The sequence below is a fragment of the Gadus morhua genome, chromosome 21, assembly GCF_902167405.1.
Source record: "Gadus morhua chromosome 21, gadMor3.0, whole genome shotgun sequence".
NCBI classification, from domain to species: domain Eukaryota; kingdom Metazoa; phylum Chordata; class Actinopteri; order Gadiformes; family Gadidae; genus Gadus; species Gadus morhua.
The window spans coordinates 15,632,287-15,650,733 of record NC_044068.1 but is presented as its reverse complement, the minus strand read 5'-3'; the positions used below and the strand labels follow the sequence as shown (position 1 = coordinate 15,650,733).

The 18,447-nt window shown below is 41.6% G+C and overlaps 1 protein-coding gene across 1 annotated transcript in view; it reads left to right on the top strand.

Moving 5' to 3' along the window:
• rngtt (RNA guanylyltransferase and 5'-phosphatase) overlaps positions 1–18,447 on the top strand; it is a 67,624-nt gene that overhangs the window by 27,291 nt on the left and 21,886 nt on the right. Inside the window, exons 11-12 of the mRNA XM_030345403.1 lie at positions 2,710–2,874; positions 16,722–16,790. Coding sequence (XP_030201263.1) covers positions 2,710–2,874; positions 16,722–16,790 — 234 coding nt within the window. The remainder of the gene's footprint in view (positions 1–2,709; positions 2,875–16,721; positions 16,791–18,447) is intronic.

The window sequence follows — 18,447 nt, the reverse complement described above, 5'->3', positions numbered from 1 at the left end:
TTTACGCCGCCCCGTCCCTTTAGGAAGCTGGCATACGAGGGGCTGTTTTTACACCGCACAGCTTCCAGGGAGATTAGTCATGTCTTGGGAAATGCATTGATGTCATATTTCAAATTAGACCTGTTCTATAATACCGTGCATCATTCCACAGAAAGGGACATTAGGAACATCATTTCTTTCTCTGCATCATACTGAATGAAACAAACGAGAGCTTATTTTCTTCCACCTCAATTTATTAAGGTAGTAAATACTTCTTCATGGCAGAATCCCCATACAGACTTTGCCATTTATGTTTCTTGAGGTGAGGCTTGAGCTATGGTAATTTATATTTCATCAAGCCCACAATCTGCTCGCAACTGTAATAATAATAAATAAACAGTAATAATGCCAAAACAGTTGAGCACAAGCTTCTCACGACCGCCCAGCAAAGACTAATACAAATAACAAAATGTGTTGGGCTATGATTGAGGTTACCTGAGCATTTGGTTGTTTCACTAGGTCTACATTCGCCACAGATCTTGATTTACCAGACCGGCAATTTTGTGGCTCCATGCTGTTACAGCAATGCATTTGATCATTCACACTTACATCTTGTTCTGTTCCGATGACACGACTGACAGATGGTGCAGAATGTGTGGGACACGGTGCCAGTTGTTCCAGGAACATCAAGTTGTCTTGGAAGCCAACAATAAACAAGCAGAGGGTGACCCTTCCCCCACCACTCATCATGACCACTAGGAGTAGCCTCAAGAGTTTTTTTTCTGGCTTAGTAATATATATATGTGACAATGAAGATCTTGAGGATCTTGTTTGCCGAAATGGATATTTCATGGCATGCTCACGGTTGAGAAGCAGTCATCTTTTCTGTTACGTAAAATATAAAAAAATATATGTAAAAATTGATTATATTTGAAGTGCAGCCTTATGTAAGTGACAAGTGTCTGAAAAAGAGGAAATCTTCTTAGGACAAACAAGTCTCATTATAGCTCAGGTTATCCCATTGCATCATCGTCTCAATGTGGCTTTAATTATGATGCCTTCTTAATCCCTTTCTTATAATGCGCTTGTAAACACAAGGATTATGAGTCAAGGAAGTGGCCCTTTAGTTTGTGAGAATTCAATTGGAGTTGAAGTAATAGTTTGGGCGCAACACCACAGATGAGCATGTCTGCAGGCTCATTGCTAGATAACGAATCCCATTAGATTCAAATCAAGACTTTTGTTCCAATTCCCACTAATAAATTCAAAGCCGTGTCATGTGATTGAAACGACATCAGTGACCCTATAGCCACTTAGAGGTGTTGATTTTAAACCACAGCGTGCCTGTTTTTTATAATTACACTAGCTTTTATCGCAAGATAAGATCGCAACGTACTCTGAACCTTTTATCCAAACTGGGAGCTTTAAAGTTGTTGGGGGTGGCCCTGTGAAATAAGGATTCCTTGATCAAACTGAATAAATCATCATCCTAGCTAGCCTTCCCTTCAATTCGTCGAATCACACCTAACCAGATTGATAACTGCCAAACCTGCAGGGACTTAACACAAAACATTGTTTCTTTCGCCAATGCTTGTTACTTTCAAAGAAATATTGTGCTGATGTATTATATTTTTCCTACTTGAAATACCATATTGTATAACAACTTAAATATATATAAATGACCTCAGGGCAAAGATTGTCTCAAACTTCCTCCTCTTTTCTTGAGAAATATTTGTCTGCTGTTGTGGGTCACCTAAGATGCAATTCTGTCACCAAATACGATCTACTACAATCTGTCAAATAGTTCCTCTGGCTATAGCTCTATTTTGCTTGATGCTTTCTATATGAACACAATTGTTGTGTCTGATAGCCATTCATTGTCACTGGTGGATTTTATAGCATGCATTAGTGGCATAATCTTAAACTCCATCTGAATTTACATTTTTTCCACTCAATTTATTTCCAGTTTCAAAGTGCTTTCTTTAATTAATAAAAAGGTTCTGCCCCGGTAAAAACATGTTTGTACAAGATGAGCATTTAATCTCTATTCACTGCTATCTCATTTTGGAACCAGTAAGATCCGGTTTATCTTCATACTCACTTGGAGAACAAAGCGATGTCCTCAAGGCCTCTGATTCCGGTTTAACTTGAACGCAGTGCGATTACAGACGGTATCTTTTAATGTAGCAGCATGGCTGGGGTCTGATCAGCACTGGCCATCATTCCTTTAAAGAGAAACCATGCCTCTAGTGACTGGCTCTGTGAAATACAGATGGGCCCGGTGGCTCTTTGCCTCTGTCACTGTGTACAGTAGTGAGGGCTTGGGAGTGTGTGCGCGTGCATGTGTGTGTGAGCTTAGGAAACAGAAATAACCTGTTGCCATGACAACATCAAAGACTTTGTTATTGCAATGTTCAGGTAACCTTTAGGTTTGATACGTTGGCCCCCCGGTGAGGACTCCAGGGTCATCCTGCTACCGGCCTTGTAGGCATTTCAGGTCCTGATGTTGCTGTGGTCTGATAGAATATTAGTCCTTCTTTATAGTGGTGTCAATCTCTTTCCATAGGGATCGTCAACATTTGTAATTGATAACCTCTTGGAAATGGTCCTCATTGTATTTGGTGTATATTGAATGTTTTATAGGTTGCATACCACAGCTTTGTGAACTAACCAGTCTAAAGTATGTTTGGAAATAGTTTCTGACGAGTCCCTTTTTGTTCTGCTTTTCAGGGGCAGCCTGTTGGACTCTGTGATTTCAACATCAGACTGCTATGCATAGAAAAGGAAATAATATCTCCGCGGATGGAGAAGATGAAAAATGGACAGATTGACAAGACCAAAGAGCCGTTCAGCGTCCGAAACAAGCCCTTCTTTGACATCCATGCTTCTCGCAAGGTAACGTTACTCCTGATTTCTATCTCTGAAATAATACAAACTTTCTGTTTGACTTGAATATTAGTACCCTTATCCCAATAGTTTGTCATTTTCAAAAGCCCACCCTTTTGTACAATGTGTTTTTTGAACATCGTTTGAACTACAGTCGAACGATGGCAGATTAAAGATGAGATGAGGCAGGTTTTATCCATCCTATCGCTACAGTCATGGTGTTCACATCTATCGTCACTGGGCTAGGCTTAGGTTTTGGCTTGTTTTGCCTCTTCGGTTTTAAAGTGGCGTTATAGAGGCCATTTGGGACCAATAACAATATGGAGGAGCTGTTTGATTACCGCTAGAACTTAATGAGGGAAAAAAGAGCTAAATAAACATATTATTTTGACATTGGATTGATGTACTTTGAAGGTTGTGGTTCGAACATTTAAAAAAAATATTTTCTTGACTCCGCTGGGCACTGCCAGCGGACCAGTGACCAGATTTAATTCTGGGCTATGTAGAAATACAGCCTCCTAGGTAAATAATAATATCAAGCTTGTGCTGATTGGACATTTACCTTGTTTTATGTCAACTTTGTCTCAAAGATATTAGCATTCCTCAATATTAATAAAACATGAAGTATAACATGTTGACTACGCTCATACATTTATGTTGAATCATCTACCGGCGTTTCATTTTTTAATAATTAAGTTATTTTTGTGTCCCAAAGGCTACACGCCACTTTCCAGGCCATCTTGGGAGGGTTGGTGGGGTGGAGGCAGTTGCATGTGGATGTAAATATCATATTAGTGAAGTCATTGGAACTGGCTCAGGTTCTTCAATGGCCCATTGTTCTATACAGTGGCCATCTGCTCTCGCCACAGTCATAGCTCTGTTGTAGGGGAACACTCAAGGGGGAATCAAACTAATTTATTTATGGGCACACCCAGCCTTTATTTCATGGCATGCTACTCATAAATTAAAAAAAAAGAACATTTCGATGCAGTCTGAGACAGCACTTATATGCTGCCTTTGGTCAGATGCTGCCATTTTCAATGTTGTCCTTCTATGGTTTCGGTTTCTTCAGAACTTGGCAGGGCTCTCTGGCTATTCTTTATGCGTTTTTTTTACTGGAAAGCCGAATATTGGTGTATTTAATCAGAGCAGAATTGTCAATAATACATTTATGACAAATAACTGAACAAATATGAACATAGCAAACTGTTGGTGACTCCAAATGATTCCAACCTTAAAACAATGGACCATTTCCATTTGAAGAGGGAGAGGAGACTAACGGTCAATGTGTAGGTGAACCCTAGCCTGGTCCTACCAGACTCTCGTACTTCATTTCATTTGTACAGAGAGTCTGGACCTACTCAATTGACAAACGTTACCTTACTTGAAGTGGGGTGTCTGTTGCAGTTTCAAACTATTGGATCTGCCCAGTGGCACTCTGGATCTGCCATAACCAATCGCTACCGTTTAGCCGGGAATCGCGTTGCGCGCAGGCTGTAAACAAACCAAACAGCGTGCGACGTGCGCGTTTGGTTGATGTCCGTCAACGAGAGCTGACTTTCACGTCATTGATCTCAGCCACTCAGATAGATAGATAGATACTTTATTGTTATTGCACATGTCACAAGTACAGAGCAAAGAAATTACCAGTTACATCCCGTCCAAGAAACATAAAAGACAGTGTGGGGAGACAGGAAGGAGAGACTGTCAGGGCTCACATGCGCTCCCTCGTTAGATAAGAAAAAGGTAAACAAGAGGGTAAACAAGGGAAAAAAAAAGTTCATTCCCAAACTATGTTCCTCTAAGGGGGGCACAGTGTCGGGATTAGCAAAAAAACACCTCAACACGTAAGCAACATATCAAAAACATCACAAACACATGTGGGAGGGGGGAAGGGTGTCGGGGAGGTGTCACAGCTCTGTTCGCTGATTGGACGCAGCAAATTTAGACGGAGAAAACCCACTAACATACCGCAGACCCAGACCTAGTAGTGAAGGGAAATTCTAATTGAGCAGAAGTACTTGGGCGGGCGGAGCCACGCTAGGTGAACCCCTTATTTCAGCTCAAAATTTAACTAAAATGTAAAATTTAAAATGCAGTAACTTTTAGCCATGAGTTCTAGGAAGGAGGGGGAGGTGTTGTCACCTTGGTTACGATGCAAGGAAACTTTCTGATAATTTTTTTCTGAGCTAGCATGCGTCATTGAGTTTGAGTGTTATAATGAGTAATGTATATGAAATGCGCCACACACAGTGGAGTGTCAGAGAAGCCTAACCCGCTCTCAAATGACACATCAACATGAGCCGCTGCCCAGAAAGTTCTCCACACTCCACACCACTGTGGCGATAGCCTGTAACTGAGCTCGGAGCAAAGCAGCATCTTCAGTCTACTTACGACTCACTAGTTTGGGTAGATGATAAAAAAATTAAGGATTTTACACCTATTTTTCCCAAATTAACATGATTATTTCAGTAACAGTGACGACATAGCTAATATGTTTAAAGCTATTAATTATTAATGATTCTAAGGCGATATGAGTGCCAGAAGCTGCACATGACCATTATCTAATTAATTATTGTGCATGTTCTCAAAGGTCAGGAACGGCTGGGGGTTGAGAAATGTGCCGCAATCGTCTGCAAAGTGCAGGTCTTCCCATGATGACTGACTTGGTAGAAGAGGTGCGGTAGAGCAGAAATAAATGAATCACTAAGAAGATTCCATGCTTGATTACTCAATCAAGCATGGCAATGTAGCAATAAAGCTTAATTTAACTTGAAGCATGGTGTTCAGCCAATGTACTCAGACTAAGTCTTTGGCTAAATTGTATTAACCCCCCCCACACACACACACACACACTCCTCCATCTGACACCTCTTTCATCCAAATTCCAGAAAGTTATTTCACCTCTGCTTATGAATATTCTAATATCCGCTTCCAATTGATCAAATAGGAAAAGCAATCAGACCCCTACTTCCAAACAATTTCCATATATGTTACCATCATTTCAATCAAGGACATTAACCCTTAACATTCAGGATTCAATATCAATGTGAAAGTCATAGTAAGTGGAAAGCAGATCTTTTTTTTTTGCACAACATATGCATCTCAGGTTTAAGATGTAGATTTGTAAAGACATGTAGATGTGTAAACATTATTGCATTGCAATTATTGCAATGCAATAATTTCTCACATTATACATCTAAAATTAAATTAAAAAATTCCATAGGAACCAACAACTGATCTATAGCTACATGTTTGTTTTGTGACTGAGAAAAAAGCTCTGTATTATCTCATTTTCATGGTTACAGTTGGATCTGGATACAATGAATCTCAAATGGATGTATTCAGTATTATTGTCACCTGTTGATGCTATTTCTAAAAGCCAGGCTGAGTAACCATGGCTACTACCTGTCACGATGGCTCTCTTTCACTCACCTCCTGTCTGTTAACCTTCATTAAATTGCCAGATAGTACTGCAACTGCCCTTCTTATAACTCCCTCCATTATTAAGTCCAGACAAATGTGCCTCTGCTAATGTAATGGTTTCAGATTTTCAGGATGGGATTAGGAGTGGAACACTAGGAGTGTAAATCCCCCAGCTAAAGTGTTTTTTGCCGCTTTTCCACCGCACATGTAGCTCGACTCGACACGACACGACTCGACACGGTAGCAGCGCGGGTCCTTTTCCACCGCAAATAGTACCTCCGGGACGTGGGCGGGGTCGGCTGCGTGAAAGGGCCGTGACGTATTTTTGTACGCGACGCAAACAACACCTACGTAACCCACACATGGACAGAACACACATAACAACAATGGAGAACATCGATGCGATGGTATTCGTGTTCATATTATTAGCTGGCATGTTGAAGAAGTGGAATATGTTGGCTGCGGCGCTGCTATGGCTGTTACCAGCATGGTTGCCATGTCGCTCTCGTGACTTCGTCACACTCTCTGGCCAATCAGTGGCCGGCCGTCTGCCGACGTCACCTTTTAGCATCGGCTCAGCCGCTTGGAACCTAGAGCGAGGCGGTACTAGAAAAAGCAGCCACTTCAGGTACCAGATACCATGTTTTCGCGGTGGAAACGCAAAAAATGCGAGCTGAGTCGAGTCGTGTCGAGCTGGTACCATGCAGTGGAAAAGCGGCATTTGTTATTAGCCTAGCCTGGGCTTCGCGTGGGCTCGCTGACCTCACACCCCAACTGTCTCGTCTCCGGCAGCTCCCAATGTGTGAAGGCTGCGGATAGAGAAGTGACAGGCTGAGGTGTCTGTTCCTCCATCTCCATCCCTCACTCCTTTATCATTCGGTTGGAAAATGCAAGCTTAGTGTGGAAAAAAAGCCCAATCCTCAGGACAAATTGACCCATAGGAATACCAAGCCGTGAAAACAGCTATAAAGGCATCTTTAAGAAGTAAACGCTTGACAATAACAGGGTTTCCCACAGCTGTCTATAGGCGAGACTCAGCCCCTTTGATCCATTGCCTGTACAAACGAATGAGGTTTTCACGATAAAAGACAATATATGACAGCCCCCCGCGTCTCGTTTCTGGCTCTCCGTCTCTCGTCTATCATTCAGTGTGTGAACATGCAAGCTCAGTGTGGACCAAAAGTACAATAATTGGGAAGTAGTGACCTTTAGGGAAACCAACCCTTGAAAAGTAAGATAACTACACATTAGGGCTGCACGATTATTGCCAAAATGATTATCATGATTATTTTGATCAATATCGATATCACGATTATTTACCACAATTATTCATTGAATGAAAAATATTTTGAATTTCTACCACCCCCTAGTGGTAGGAGCCACACACTGTGCTCGGCGGCAAATTGCCGCCAGGCCACGCCCCCCCCCCCCTTTTTAGGCTTTGCGCCGCTGTGTGCAGGATGGACTCACGCAGTCGCAGACAGGTGTACAGGGTTTGCTTTGCAGTGGAGGTAGAGCGTATACTGCATGGGCGGGGCTTGTTTCTTTTTTGGTTTTCATTTTTTTGCGGATGCATTATTTAAATCGCGGAAATATCGCGAGAACCCTACGTGTCATCGTGGGACGCCAATATCGTCATCGCGATAAAAATTCGATATTTTGTCCAGCCCTACTACACATAAACCTATAATGACGTTGGCAGTTTTTTTTCCAGGACGCTCAACCAAAACACAACATGAAAAAAATACAAGGTCCTCAGCCTCGCAAAAGCAGCCAGCAAAACACTCTGTTCCCATTTATTACAATTACCTAATCTGCCCCGAGCTATTAAAAAGTGTATGGTTTCATCGAGGGCCGATATCTCTATGAAATCAAACCGTGGCCAGTCTCGGTGGAGATGGATTGCTCAGACGGAGAGCTAGATTGTCTGGCGACTCTTGAGCCACTGCCAGCCTCTAAAATGAATCTATATCTTTCATCAGAACAATGTGGATTGTGGACACACATTTGGCCCTCTAAGGAAATAGTCCACAAACGATGGTTCTCTCCAGCACCGCTGTGTTCTCTCCCCTGCCTGGGCCCACTCACAGCGGGAGAGCAACGCCGTCTGTTGCGTCAGGGCTCGAGCTCGCTGGAAGAAGGAAAACTCTATCCACGGATCAGATGACTAACATCATTTGCGTACCTCAGTTGCTTTGAGATGCATTTATTTATATATTTAGCTCTCCTTCAAAGTTTCTGAACTGTTACGCAAGCGGCGATGATGCACACAATATTGGTTCAGTGGGCATTGCATAAGAGAGAGCATCTGTTTGTTTCCTTTAGATCCTTTCCGTCACAATGCCACATTCACGTAGAGGTGCAAACATAATGCCACTTGAAAGCTCCTTAAAAACACTCATACTCTCTCGCTTTTGAAATTAAGAAGAACCATAGGTGCAAATTTACCACTACAATGCAAGTGCAAGATGGCACTTTTGCAGTCTAGACCCCAGACACCCGTGATGTTCAGAGGTGTCTAGCGTAGCGGTTCGGAGCGATGTCATGAATTAAACATTTCTACCTTTGCTTTATGAGTTTATGGATGGCATCCTGACGAAGATATCAGAGACCTCATTTATCAAGGTGGAAGAAAATATACTGAATGCTAACCCTACAAACTAAGAAATGTATATTTATCAAGCGTTTAGGGGCACAGTTTCCTTTGATAAATGCTAGCTGTCCTAAATCCTTATGCCTATCCCCGGCAGAGAACTCATAAAAATTATAAAGAAGCGCAAAAGGTAAAAATCTCCTTTGGAAATGTTGCAAATGCTAGTTACTCCTTACATCTGTGATGATATAGGGAAACTGTGCATTAAGTGATGACACCTTCAAAGGACTGCAGGCGTTAAGCGGCTTAGCGCGGGCGGGGAAATGCCAGCTATATCTCCTAGTTTGGCTGAAACATACCAGTAGCCAGAACCGAGAGGGTCGAGAGGACTTTGATGCTTCCAGAAAGTTAGTGCGAAAGTTAGACGAAAGGCTAGATCTGCCATTTGAAGCGCCCAACTCCTACTGTACACATGGTTTGCGCAGAGAGTTGTTTGTGTGCAAAATGTATAAATGAAGGACTAGGACAGTGGTTGGTCGGCTCATGTATTGACAAAGGCCTAAAATAGAATTATTATGTGCATTGCAACAAACACTGTTGCCAGAAATGCAGAAGCCCTCATTCTTAGGCTTCTAGATAGCTACGATTTGTGCTTGTCACAGATCCCAAAATGTACTGAATGGAGCCGAGTTTCTCAGTTTTCTCCGTAAAAAGATGATATGACACCTGCACCAGCTTATGTCCATATTTCTATCACAGAAACGGCAGAATCCCAGGAAAATTGATAGTAGCCATCTTTTATATTGATGGCGGTTACAAGGCCTTATTGGTATTGGAAGGAATAGCTTGAGGATCAAATTCACTGTCTAGATTGAGCTGTCTAGATATTTCATAAAAACTATAAAATGTGATCAGTGGAGCAAAGAGCAACACCAAGTAGGTTTGTCCATCAAATGTGGCCATATTAATAGATGTAACCCTTCTTTCCAATCTTTAATGTATAGAATTACAATTAAGGCATTTGATCCCAAGGTGCTTAGTGAGGACCTCTCTTTAAAGTCTGCATTTAAAGCAGACTTTAATTTAAAGCAGATTCGGGACCTACCAAACAATTGGCTTTTCTGAGCTGAGTTCCCTGAGTCCCCGAAGGCACCCTGTAGAGGAATTCCAGAAAACAGGGCTGCTCCCCATACGCCAAACATGTTTTGAGCCCATAATTGAAATGTACTTTCAAAGGGAATTCTTCCTTTGACATTGTTTAATTGCATATGTTATTCTTAATATATTCAGTTTGACAAAATATATTTTGCCCAGAGCAAACATTATTTCACCTCTCTAAATAAAACCAACACACTTTCTTTCCGCGGCCTGTCAGCTGATTTGACTTAATACCACCAAAGCAGTTGAGCAAACACACTCCATCCTCCTCAACACATGTTCACGGCAACATGGAGCCGGGGAACTGCGGGCTGGCTGCTAAAGGCCTTTCATATTAGGCATGAAAAGTGCTGGAGGCAACGCGCACACACACCGCCACCTGACTAGAATAACAATCAATCTCCTCCACATTTGATTAAGCATTTCAACGCGATGCTACACTGTGGCCGTGGAAGGCTGTATAATCCAGTTTTGTGGAATGAAAACTGAATAATTTCGCTCCACGTGTGCTGAGGCAGAAAGGATAACATTGAGGGATTACATTTGCTGAAATATTTTGCGTCTGTTCTGCCAGACCTGTGCGAGTCACCATGCATAATAGAGAAGAGATGATCCTTGTATGCCTGGGCCAAGATGGAGAATGTCTAATAACGGAATGTGTAAAGGGTGAATAAGGCGCTCCTGAAGTATTACTGGTTTATTTATGACCTTTGTTGCAGTTTATCATTGTGTACCCTATCTTGTGGAAGGTTTTGTATTATTAAGAGTAGAGAGCACAGTTGCATCGGACTCTCTTAGACAATCCCTTTTTCCGCTACTTGCGCTGCGTCATAGTGGGCAGCGGTCTGACGGTGATGCTTGCATTGCTCAAAATATCAGAATTCCAAAGCTTTTCTTGCCAACACGACAAGACATATAATCATTTGTTTGGGTATAGGTGCATACCCTAAACAAGACAGTCAGCAACCACATGAAATAAGAGGCAAAGATATGCAGAAGAAGTGCAAAGATATGCAGAAAAAGACAACCGTGAAAGGAGTCTGTAAGATTGCAGCAGGTGAAAAAGAGTTGTAGTGCACAACAGGGGATTCAGCTTGCAGCGGCTGTTTACTAGCTGGAGCGCTTCAGGAAATAAGCTTCAGAGGTGATGGGTGGTGCCGGTGGCAGTAGACCTGCCGCCCTTCCAAGACGGCATCCTTCTGAGGAAGTGGGAGCAGGGGTGAGAGAGGTCTCTGGGTTGGCAGCTGGTGATCTTTTCCCCGCAGTACCGAAGATATGTGCCTTGCTGCCGCTTTTCAGTTTTTCAAACATGATGGGGAAATAAATTATAAAGCCCTCGGGTTAAAGCAGTGGAATGTACGCTTTGAGAGTTTGCAGTTTTTCAGTAGCACAGAATTTTTGTAGCTCAGAAAAGGCCATTCCTATTAGTTCCTCATGGCCTCGCTGGGCTCAGCCTGTTAATCCTCTCTCCCCCCTTGCTCTACCTACATGCATGCGCAGCAGGAGATGCCTCTGAGAAGATGGCGGACTGTCAACGGACTGCTAAAAAAAGCCCACACACGTCTGTCTAATTGTAGACTTTATGGCATACATGCGAGACCGCTTCTGTTGTTATTGTATGCCGGTATTTAAACAGTGACACCTATTCATTTGAATGAAACGTTTTGACTATATGGGTTTACTCTTAACAAAATGGAATCTCGATGATGGATGTATTTAAAGGTAAAGTATGTGAAATTACGGCATTCAAATATCTCAAAATGACTTGATTAAAAAAAAATTAGTAGTTACATTATTATGTAGTTCCATAAATGTTTCCAACGATGTTCAAACCCAAGAAAAGAAAAAAAAATTCAAGGTAACAGTGCTATCCATTGGGTGGACTGTTACATACCCGCGACATGCGACATACCCCCTTTACCCGGTAAACTCAGGCGAACCCATAATCCCCAGTAGTTGTAATTTCTGAAATTATATTTCAATATAGATCTATCTTACTTTGATGTGCTTCTGTGACAAGTGTCTCATGCCAGCCACAAAGCTTATTATACAATAACAATGTAACATCACAACATTCACAACACGTTCTTAGATATTTCGTGTACGATGGTTTTGACCCTGGATGACAGCGCAGATACTATGCACGGTTAATTCAGCCAGATAGCGTGAGCTATAGCTTTATGGGTGTTTGACTCATCTAATGGCAAGTTAGATATGTTACGTCGCTTTGTTCACACGCTACTCTGTAACGCTACTCAATAAATAACTTTTGTAATGGTTTTGATTGAGAGACCCCCATGCGACAGACATTGCATTTAATCTTTTTTAGAGGTTGGTGTAAATATAGGTTTGCCATGAAACACAACATCTCTTATTGATGATGATTTTCTGATGATTTTTGTCATGCAATAACATCCAAATAATCTCACAACGGTAAAGGGAAATTACATTGCATTTGGGTGGATGTTTGCATTCTGCAATAAATCATTCTGAAGCAGGGGGTGAAAGGGACAATCAGCGGTCTCTCCTCAGTGGTCTCAGACAGGCCTGTCTAGCGGCTTTACCTGAAGAGGAGAGGTTTTCAGAGGAGAGGCTGCCAGGCAAACTTCCCTGCGTTGCTTACTGTGACAGCCAACACAAACATTGGTGCTGGCTGCATGCATATAAACAGCCATCATGTATTCATTGGATGAAACGCTAAAACTGCACCAGTAAACTTAAACAAAGTTAAGGAGTTTCTGCATTGAAATCTGCTTTGTTTTTCTCATTGTTGTGTCAGTTCTCAAAAAACAATAGAAGGGGGGGGGGGGGGGGGATTTACTTGTCTTGCGTCTGTGATTTATTTCATGGTTTTGGCTCTGGCTTTGGCAGCAACAAAGCCACGGTACGATTCACGGCTCACTATGCTATAGGCCGTGTGCAATGAGCCTCCGACATAAAAATGGATGAGGCAGAAAATTGCCCCCCATTTATATCATCCTCAACATTTATTCCCTCCCTTCTGGTGGGAAGAAGGCGCGACTCATTGCTATGCAGTGTTTGGGCTCGTGGGCGTTTTCACCTGCCTGCATGATGTCTGTAGCTCCCTCTGCTCCCTAAGGGGACCTTGGGAAGTGTGTTCTCTTAATAAGGGTCTGTGTTATTCGCCTTCCACATGACCCCTACATTACTGACCAACCGCCTCATTTGTCCTTTTCCAAACGGGCTTTCATATGAAAGAAGTGTCTTGGCTTATCACTGCACACATCGACATCTGTAAGAAGATGTGTGTCTCTTCGCAGCCTAATAACTCTCTCCCGAGCTTTCCTGGGTGCACGGAGAAATGGTGGGTGGATGTTGTGAGATGGCAGGGGAACTGAAATGGAACTCCATCTCTCTGCCTACTCTCCATCGCCTCGTGAAGCCGGTAGTTCTTTTAAGTTTGGCTCTCAGCCTTCTCTATGTCAGCGAGATCGTCAAGCTTTCATGTGTGAAATGCTTTGACTCATTGATCATTATTGAAAATGATGTTGTGATGGCTTTCTTTTGGATAAAGGACTCACTCGGATGCCGGAGCCCTTGTTCCTAAATTCTTCATTTTCTACTTGATTTCACCATTAGTTGGTTTTATAGGAATAAAACAACTGATTGATATTGACTGAGCTAAAAGAAAAAAAAATCTTGATACCTTACTTACATGGTTGCCAAAGGATAAATAAAATGTTTAATAACGGGTGTTTTATGTTAAGGGTCTTCAGCCTCATCAATAAGGATGAGGCTGAAGATCTATGGGCTCCTTTAACAAATACCAGGCTTGTTGTATGCTGGGTCTGTTATCCCCTCTGTTATGTTGAACCATTTATCTACTCCTGACACTTTGTTCAGTTAAAGGTCCCTGCCACCAAAATCCCCAAAAAACACAGGTTTCATAATTAATTTGTTCATTCAAGGGTGAAGGGCTATCAAAAAACCTTAGAAACATGACAATCATTTTTTACCCAATGCAAAAATGGGTGGCAAGGCGCCCCCGCCCCCACCCAAAACACAAAGTTTAGTTTTTGTACGGTAAATGTGTACGTGCATGTCTAACACACAAGCAAACATTAACAGTGAATGGTGTCCAGATTGTCAATAGGAAAACAAAATGGTCTATCTGTAATTATTGTTGAGTTTATCATCATAAGTAGCAATCATTTAATCAATTGCTGCTACCTCAATAAGTCACATTTGCATACGCCAGCTACATTGCTAATCGGAAAGGTGTTTAATATCCACTGATGCTTACGGACATTTCATGAATTTTATAGGTAAAGCATGAAATATAAACAATGGCAAGGACTTTAATGAAAGAGTAAATTCAGTTATGTCACATATTGCCAATATTTCCCCCTGAGTTGTTATTGTGGTAGATAAACCACAAGGCTTTAACACATTCTTGACTATATGCATGGATCACAAGCATGTCTGAAAAATGCGGAATGATTCTGCTCTTGGGCTTCTACTTCTTCTAAGTGGAATTTCTTAAAGATCCAGTGAGCCCACTGATTCAGAAGGAATTCGAACACTGTGTGATTTAAGAAAATGCGAGTAAAATATGAGAATTTTAGGAAAGAGGGGGGCGTCTTATTCCAATGGTTACGATCCAAGGCGTGTTACGCCAGACTCCCTCGGTAAAGGTACTCGGAAAAGAACGCCACCTTTGTTTGCAGCGAGTGAAACGTTTGTATTGCTTAAGGGAGAACATAGGATTTTACTAATTTTTTCCCTATATTGGGTACTTATTTCAGTAACAGTGATAAAATGGCATGTATTCATATGTTTAAGATCCTAAAGGACAAATGACCATGTTTAAAACAAAGAAAATGTGATTTTGGGTTCAATGGCTCTTTAAGGTTGCAATGGAGCTCCAGCTGGCCCTAGTCTTTTCCTGTGAGGGTTGAGTTGGTATTTGCTGCCAGCTTCCTTATTTCCAAACGTTCACTCTGTTTACAGGGCTGGTCATCTCCCTCTGTCACACTGCCAAATGTCAGCTCATTTGAAATGGTTTGAAGAATAAAGTTCAGGGGCTTTGTGGTGTTTGGCCGGTGCTATTTTATGAATGTTACCAAAAGAGGATATGGAGAAGTTCTTAGGGCCTGAGATATTCTTCTACCTTGTGTAATTTGTCTGTGATCATCTGGCATAAATGCGTTGCTCTCTGCCTTTTTTCGTCTCAATGGGCTGAGTAGGTTACCTGATCTTTACTCTAGTGCACATTTGCATTAGCGTTCCACATTATTGACTGAAGCCGTTTCCTGCCTGCCAAACCTGTGTCTCATTTCAACATGGAGCCTATAGAAAATATCAGTTACTGTGTTTCTACCCAAAGGAAATCTAAGATGAGGAGAGGGAGAACTATTTTCCCGTCTGTGTTGGCGTGATACTTCAACATGTCTCTGTATCATGCGATGAGTCATCCCCTTCATCCCTGCTCAGTGCCTGCACCAGAGACTAGTATTAACTGATCCTTGGATTGCTGCTCATCTTTACTGTTGACAGAACGGTTCATTTCTCAGATTTTTACTTACCATTACTTACTTGTTGCCTCCAGCAATGCAATCACGCATTCCTCACAGGGAAGAATAAAATTGGTCTCTGACCATGACTTTTAACTGGTAAAGTTGAGGACAAATATCCTAGCAATTTTCTTTTCTCCTTTTATGACTTGAATCTTTTTTGTTAACCTGTTAAAATAAATAACCAATAAATTCTTTGGCTGAATTGGATGCTTGTCGAAAGCCATGTGTAATTTACTTCTCTTCTCGCAGAGGACAATAATGACCATATTTTATCATTTTCTTCATGTATAATGATTTTCATTGTTATTTAGTTTAATATTCAATAATAATAGTAATAATAGTTTAATAATGGTTTTGGCAAAGGAAATGACTGTTAACTGTTCAATCAGAAAGAGAATGATACAAAGAAAATACACTGTGCACTGTGTGCATGCTTTCTGAGCGCACAAAAGATGCGTAATAAACCATATTTCTGGGATCCTGCTGCACGTCAACCCTGTCATTGAAATAGGATCAACGTCAGAAAGAATATTTGTTCTCAAATATTCTCTGAATTTCCAGGAACTGTCCTGTTTGTATTATCATCACAGCTGTCCCTCTGTGGCTGTTGGAAACCTGTAATTAAATGCAATTTCACAGGACAAAATTCCGGCTATTTCTCCTGAGAACGGTGCAATATGGCACGGCTGGTTTGGTTCCCCTGCAGCAGCAGTTATTTCGGTCATTGGTCATGAATGAGCCAAACACCCTCTGATTATTGCAATCATAACGAATCCCCCAATGCCGGATGAGCAATTGCAGTCTTGTCTGTCAAAACACTGCATTGATGTTTCTGCCATGCTTGAATCAATTAAAAGAGGTCATTGTCCGGTTATGGGTCCTGGCGAATTAAATGGATCAGGCCAGGTATCAAAATATTTTCTTTAATCTCTGCGGGATGCATTTGGCCCCAAAGCTTTCAGTGTGGAAACTCGATCCATAAATGGCTTTTAGAGTTCCAGGTATGAGAACTGCTTGCCAACGTACTAAATAGATGTACTCAACCAGATTTTCAGCCATGCTTTATTGACCTTTGTTTTTTGCTTTATGTATTTGTTTTGGTATAAGTTAACCTCTGTTGTTTTTCTATTCTTATTTTTCAGTTACTGGAAGGCAGCTTCACTTCGCAGGTCAGCCACGAGGTTGATGGTCTCATCTTCCAGCCATGTGGGGTATGTTATCTTTTTGCTTTTCGGGGTCATCACAGTCAAAACTAGCTAACTAAGTGCATAATTGGATGTTAAAATTCAAATGATCATAGAATATGTAGTTTTTGACACTCTTGCTCCTTGTTCTTATCTGCTGATATAAAGAAATCAATTGAGATACAGGGCAGTGCTGGGGATCATCTAAAGCCAAACCTGAACCCCTAAGGTCATTCTTGGGTACATGGGAGGTTCTGGTTGTTTAGCTTGGTTGGAGCCGCCCTCCTCAGTGTCAGGATAACAGCTTGCCACCGCCACCCACTGTTTGTTTGTCCCACTCTGTGGTCACCTTCACTCGCTCTCCAATGTGGTGCATGAGACGCACATGGCCTGGTTGTTTTCCTCAGAGAAAGGAAGGTCCTTCTGTGTTAGAATATCAATGTGCTTGGGTGTCTGAGGTGTTTCTTCTTTTCTTTCTTTTTATTTATTTTCGTAAAAATAAATAACATAATTTATATTAAACCACAGTGAAGCTTGCAGGGTTTTTCATTGGTTCTGGATCTTCTGCTGTATCTAAGTGTCCCCAGGTAGCCAATCACGAAAAATCAGCCTGGAAAGTCAAAAATATCAAGGTAGCATTTATCACATTGCTCATCCTTTCCTATAACTGACATTAGCCCATTTCTAATGTCAAGACTGAACAATGACAAAACGCAAGGCTGCCCCTAAAGAGACCTTCCTCATTCAGTTTTCGGGTCTGGGAAACACTTTGAATTCCTTGTAAAGTGCAATGTCGTCGTAGATCATGAGTGTCCCATGAACGTTTTATTCTGGTCCATGTATAAATACTCTATGTACATATTCACTAGTTGGTGAACTGCTATCAATAAGAAATGGCACAGGATTCAATTGAATATGGGCACTTTTTTTAACAACAGCAAATTGAAAATAACCAATTGAGATGACGTAGGTTTAATGTAAGCCTCTTTCTTCTACTATTCCCACCCTAACCCTCACTTCAAAATCCCACTGGCCATTATGGCTTGGCGTCTGGATCAGTTAGTATCCGTTGCCCTGTAGGCAACCTGAAGACTGTGAGATTTTGCAATGGCTTATGGCAATTAATACTAATCTGCAGATCTTCCTGAGTGACGGATGTTTATTTAAGCCAGCATATACTGAAGAGGAAATACAGTGGGTCACCTGGCAGTGTGTTCAGAGTCCTGCTGTTTTAGTGCCCTAATCAAGTTATAAAGTAATGCTGCGCGGATGGAACGGCTATGTTTACGTTTGCGAATTCCAATTACCACAGAACTATGCCTTTCAGCATCTCATTCAAGGAATATATGCTTGTTTAAATGCCGCACAAAAGTTTGACGAGAGGTTTATTGCAATGTTCATCTATATTTATTCTACATACTGCAAAACCAACCACGGAACAATGAGACGACATGATGTTAACCACATAGTCGATAAATATTATTGTATGTAATATTGGGAGACCTCATATCTGCCCCTTGAGTTGCTCACACCCGGACATAAACAAGTTCCCATTGGCAGACCCAGCCATGCACCACGGAGGGTTAGGGAAATTGACAATATCGAACAATTGGCTTCATGCAGTTCATGCTGTTCATGCTTCAGTAAGATTATCTTTCTTTGGATTATTGGAGCAGTTCATTCT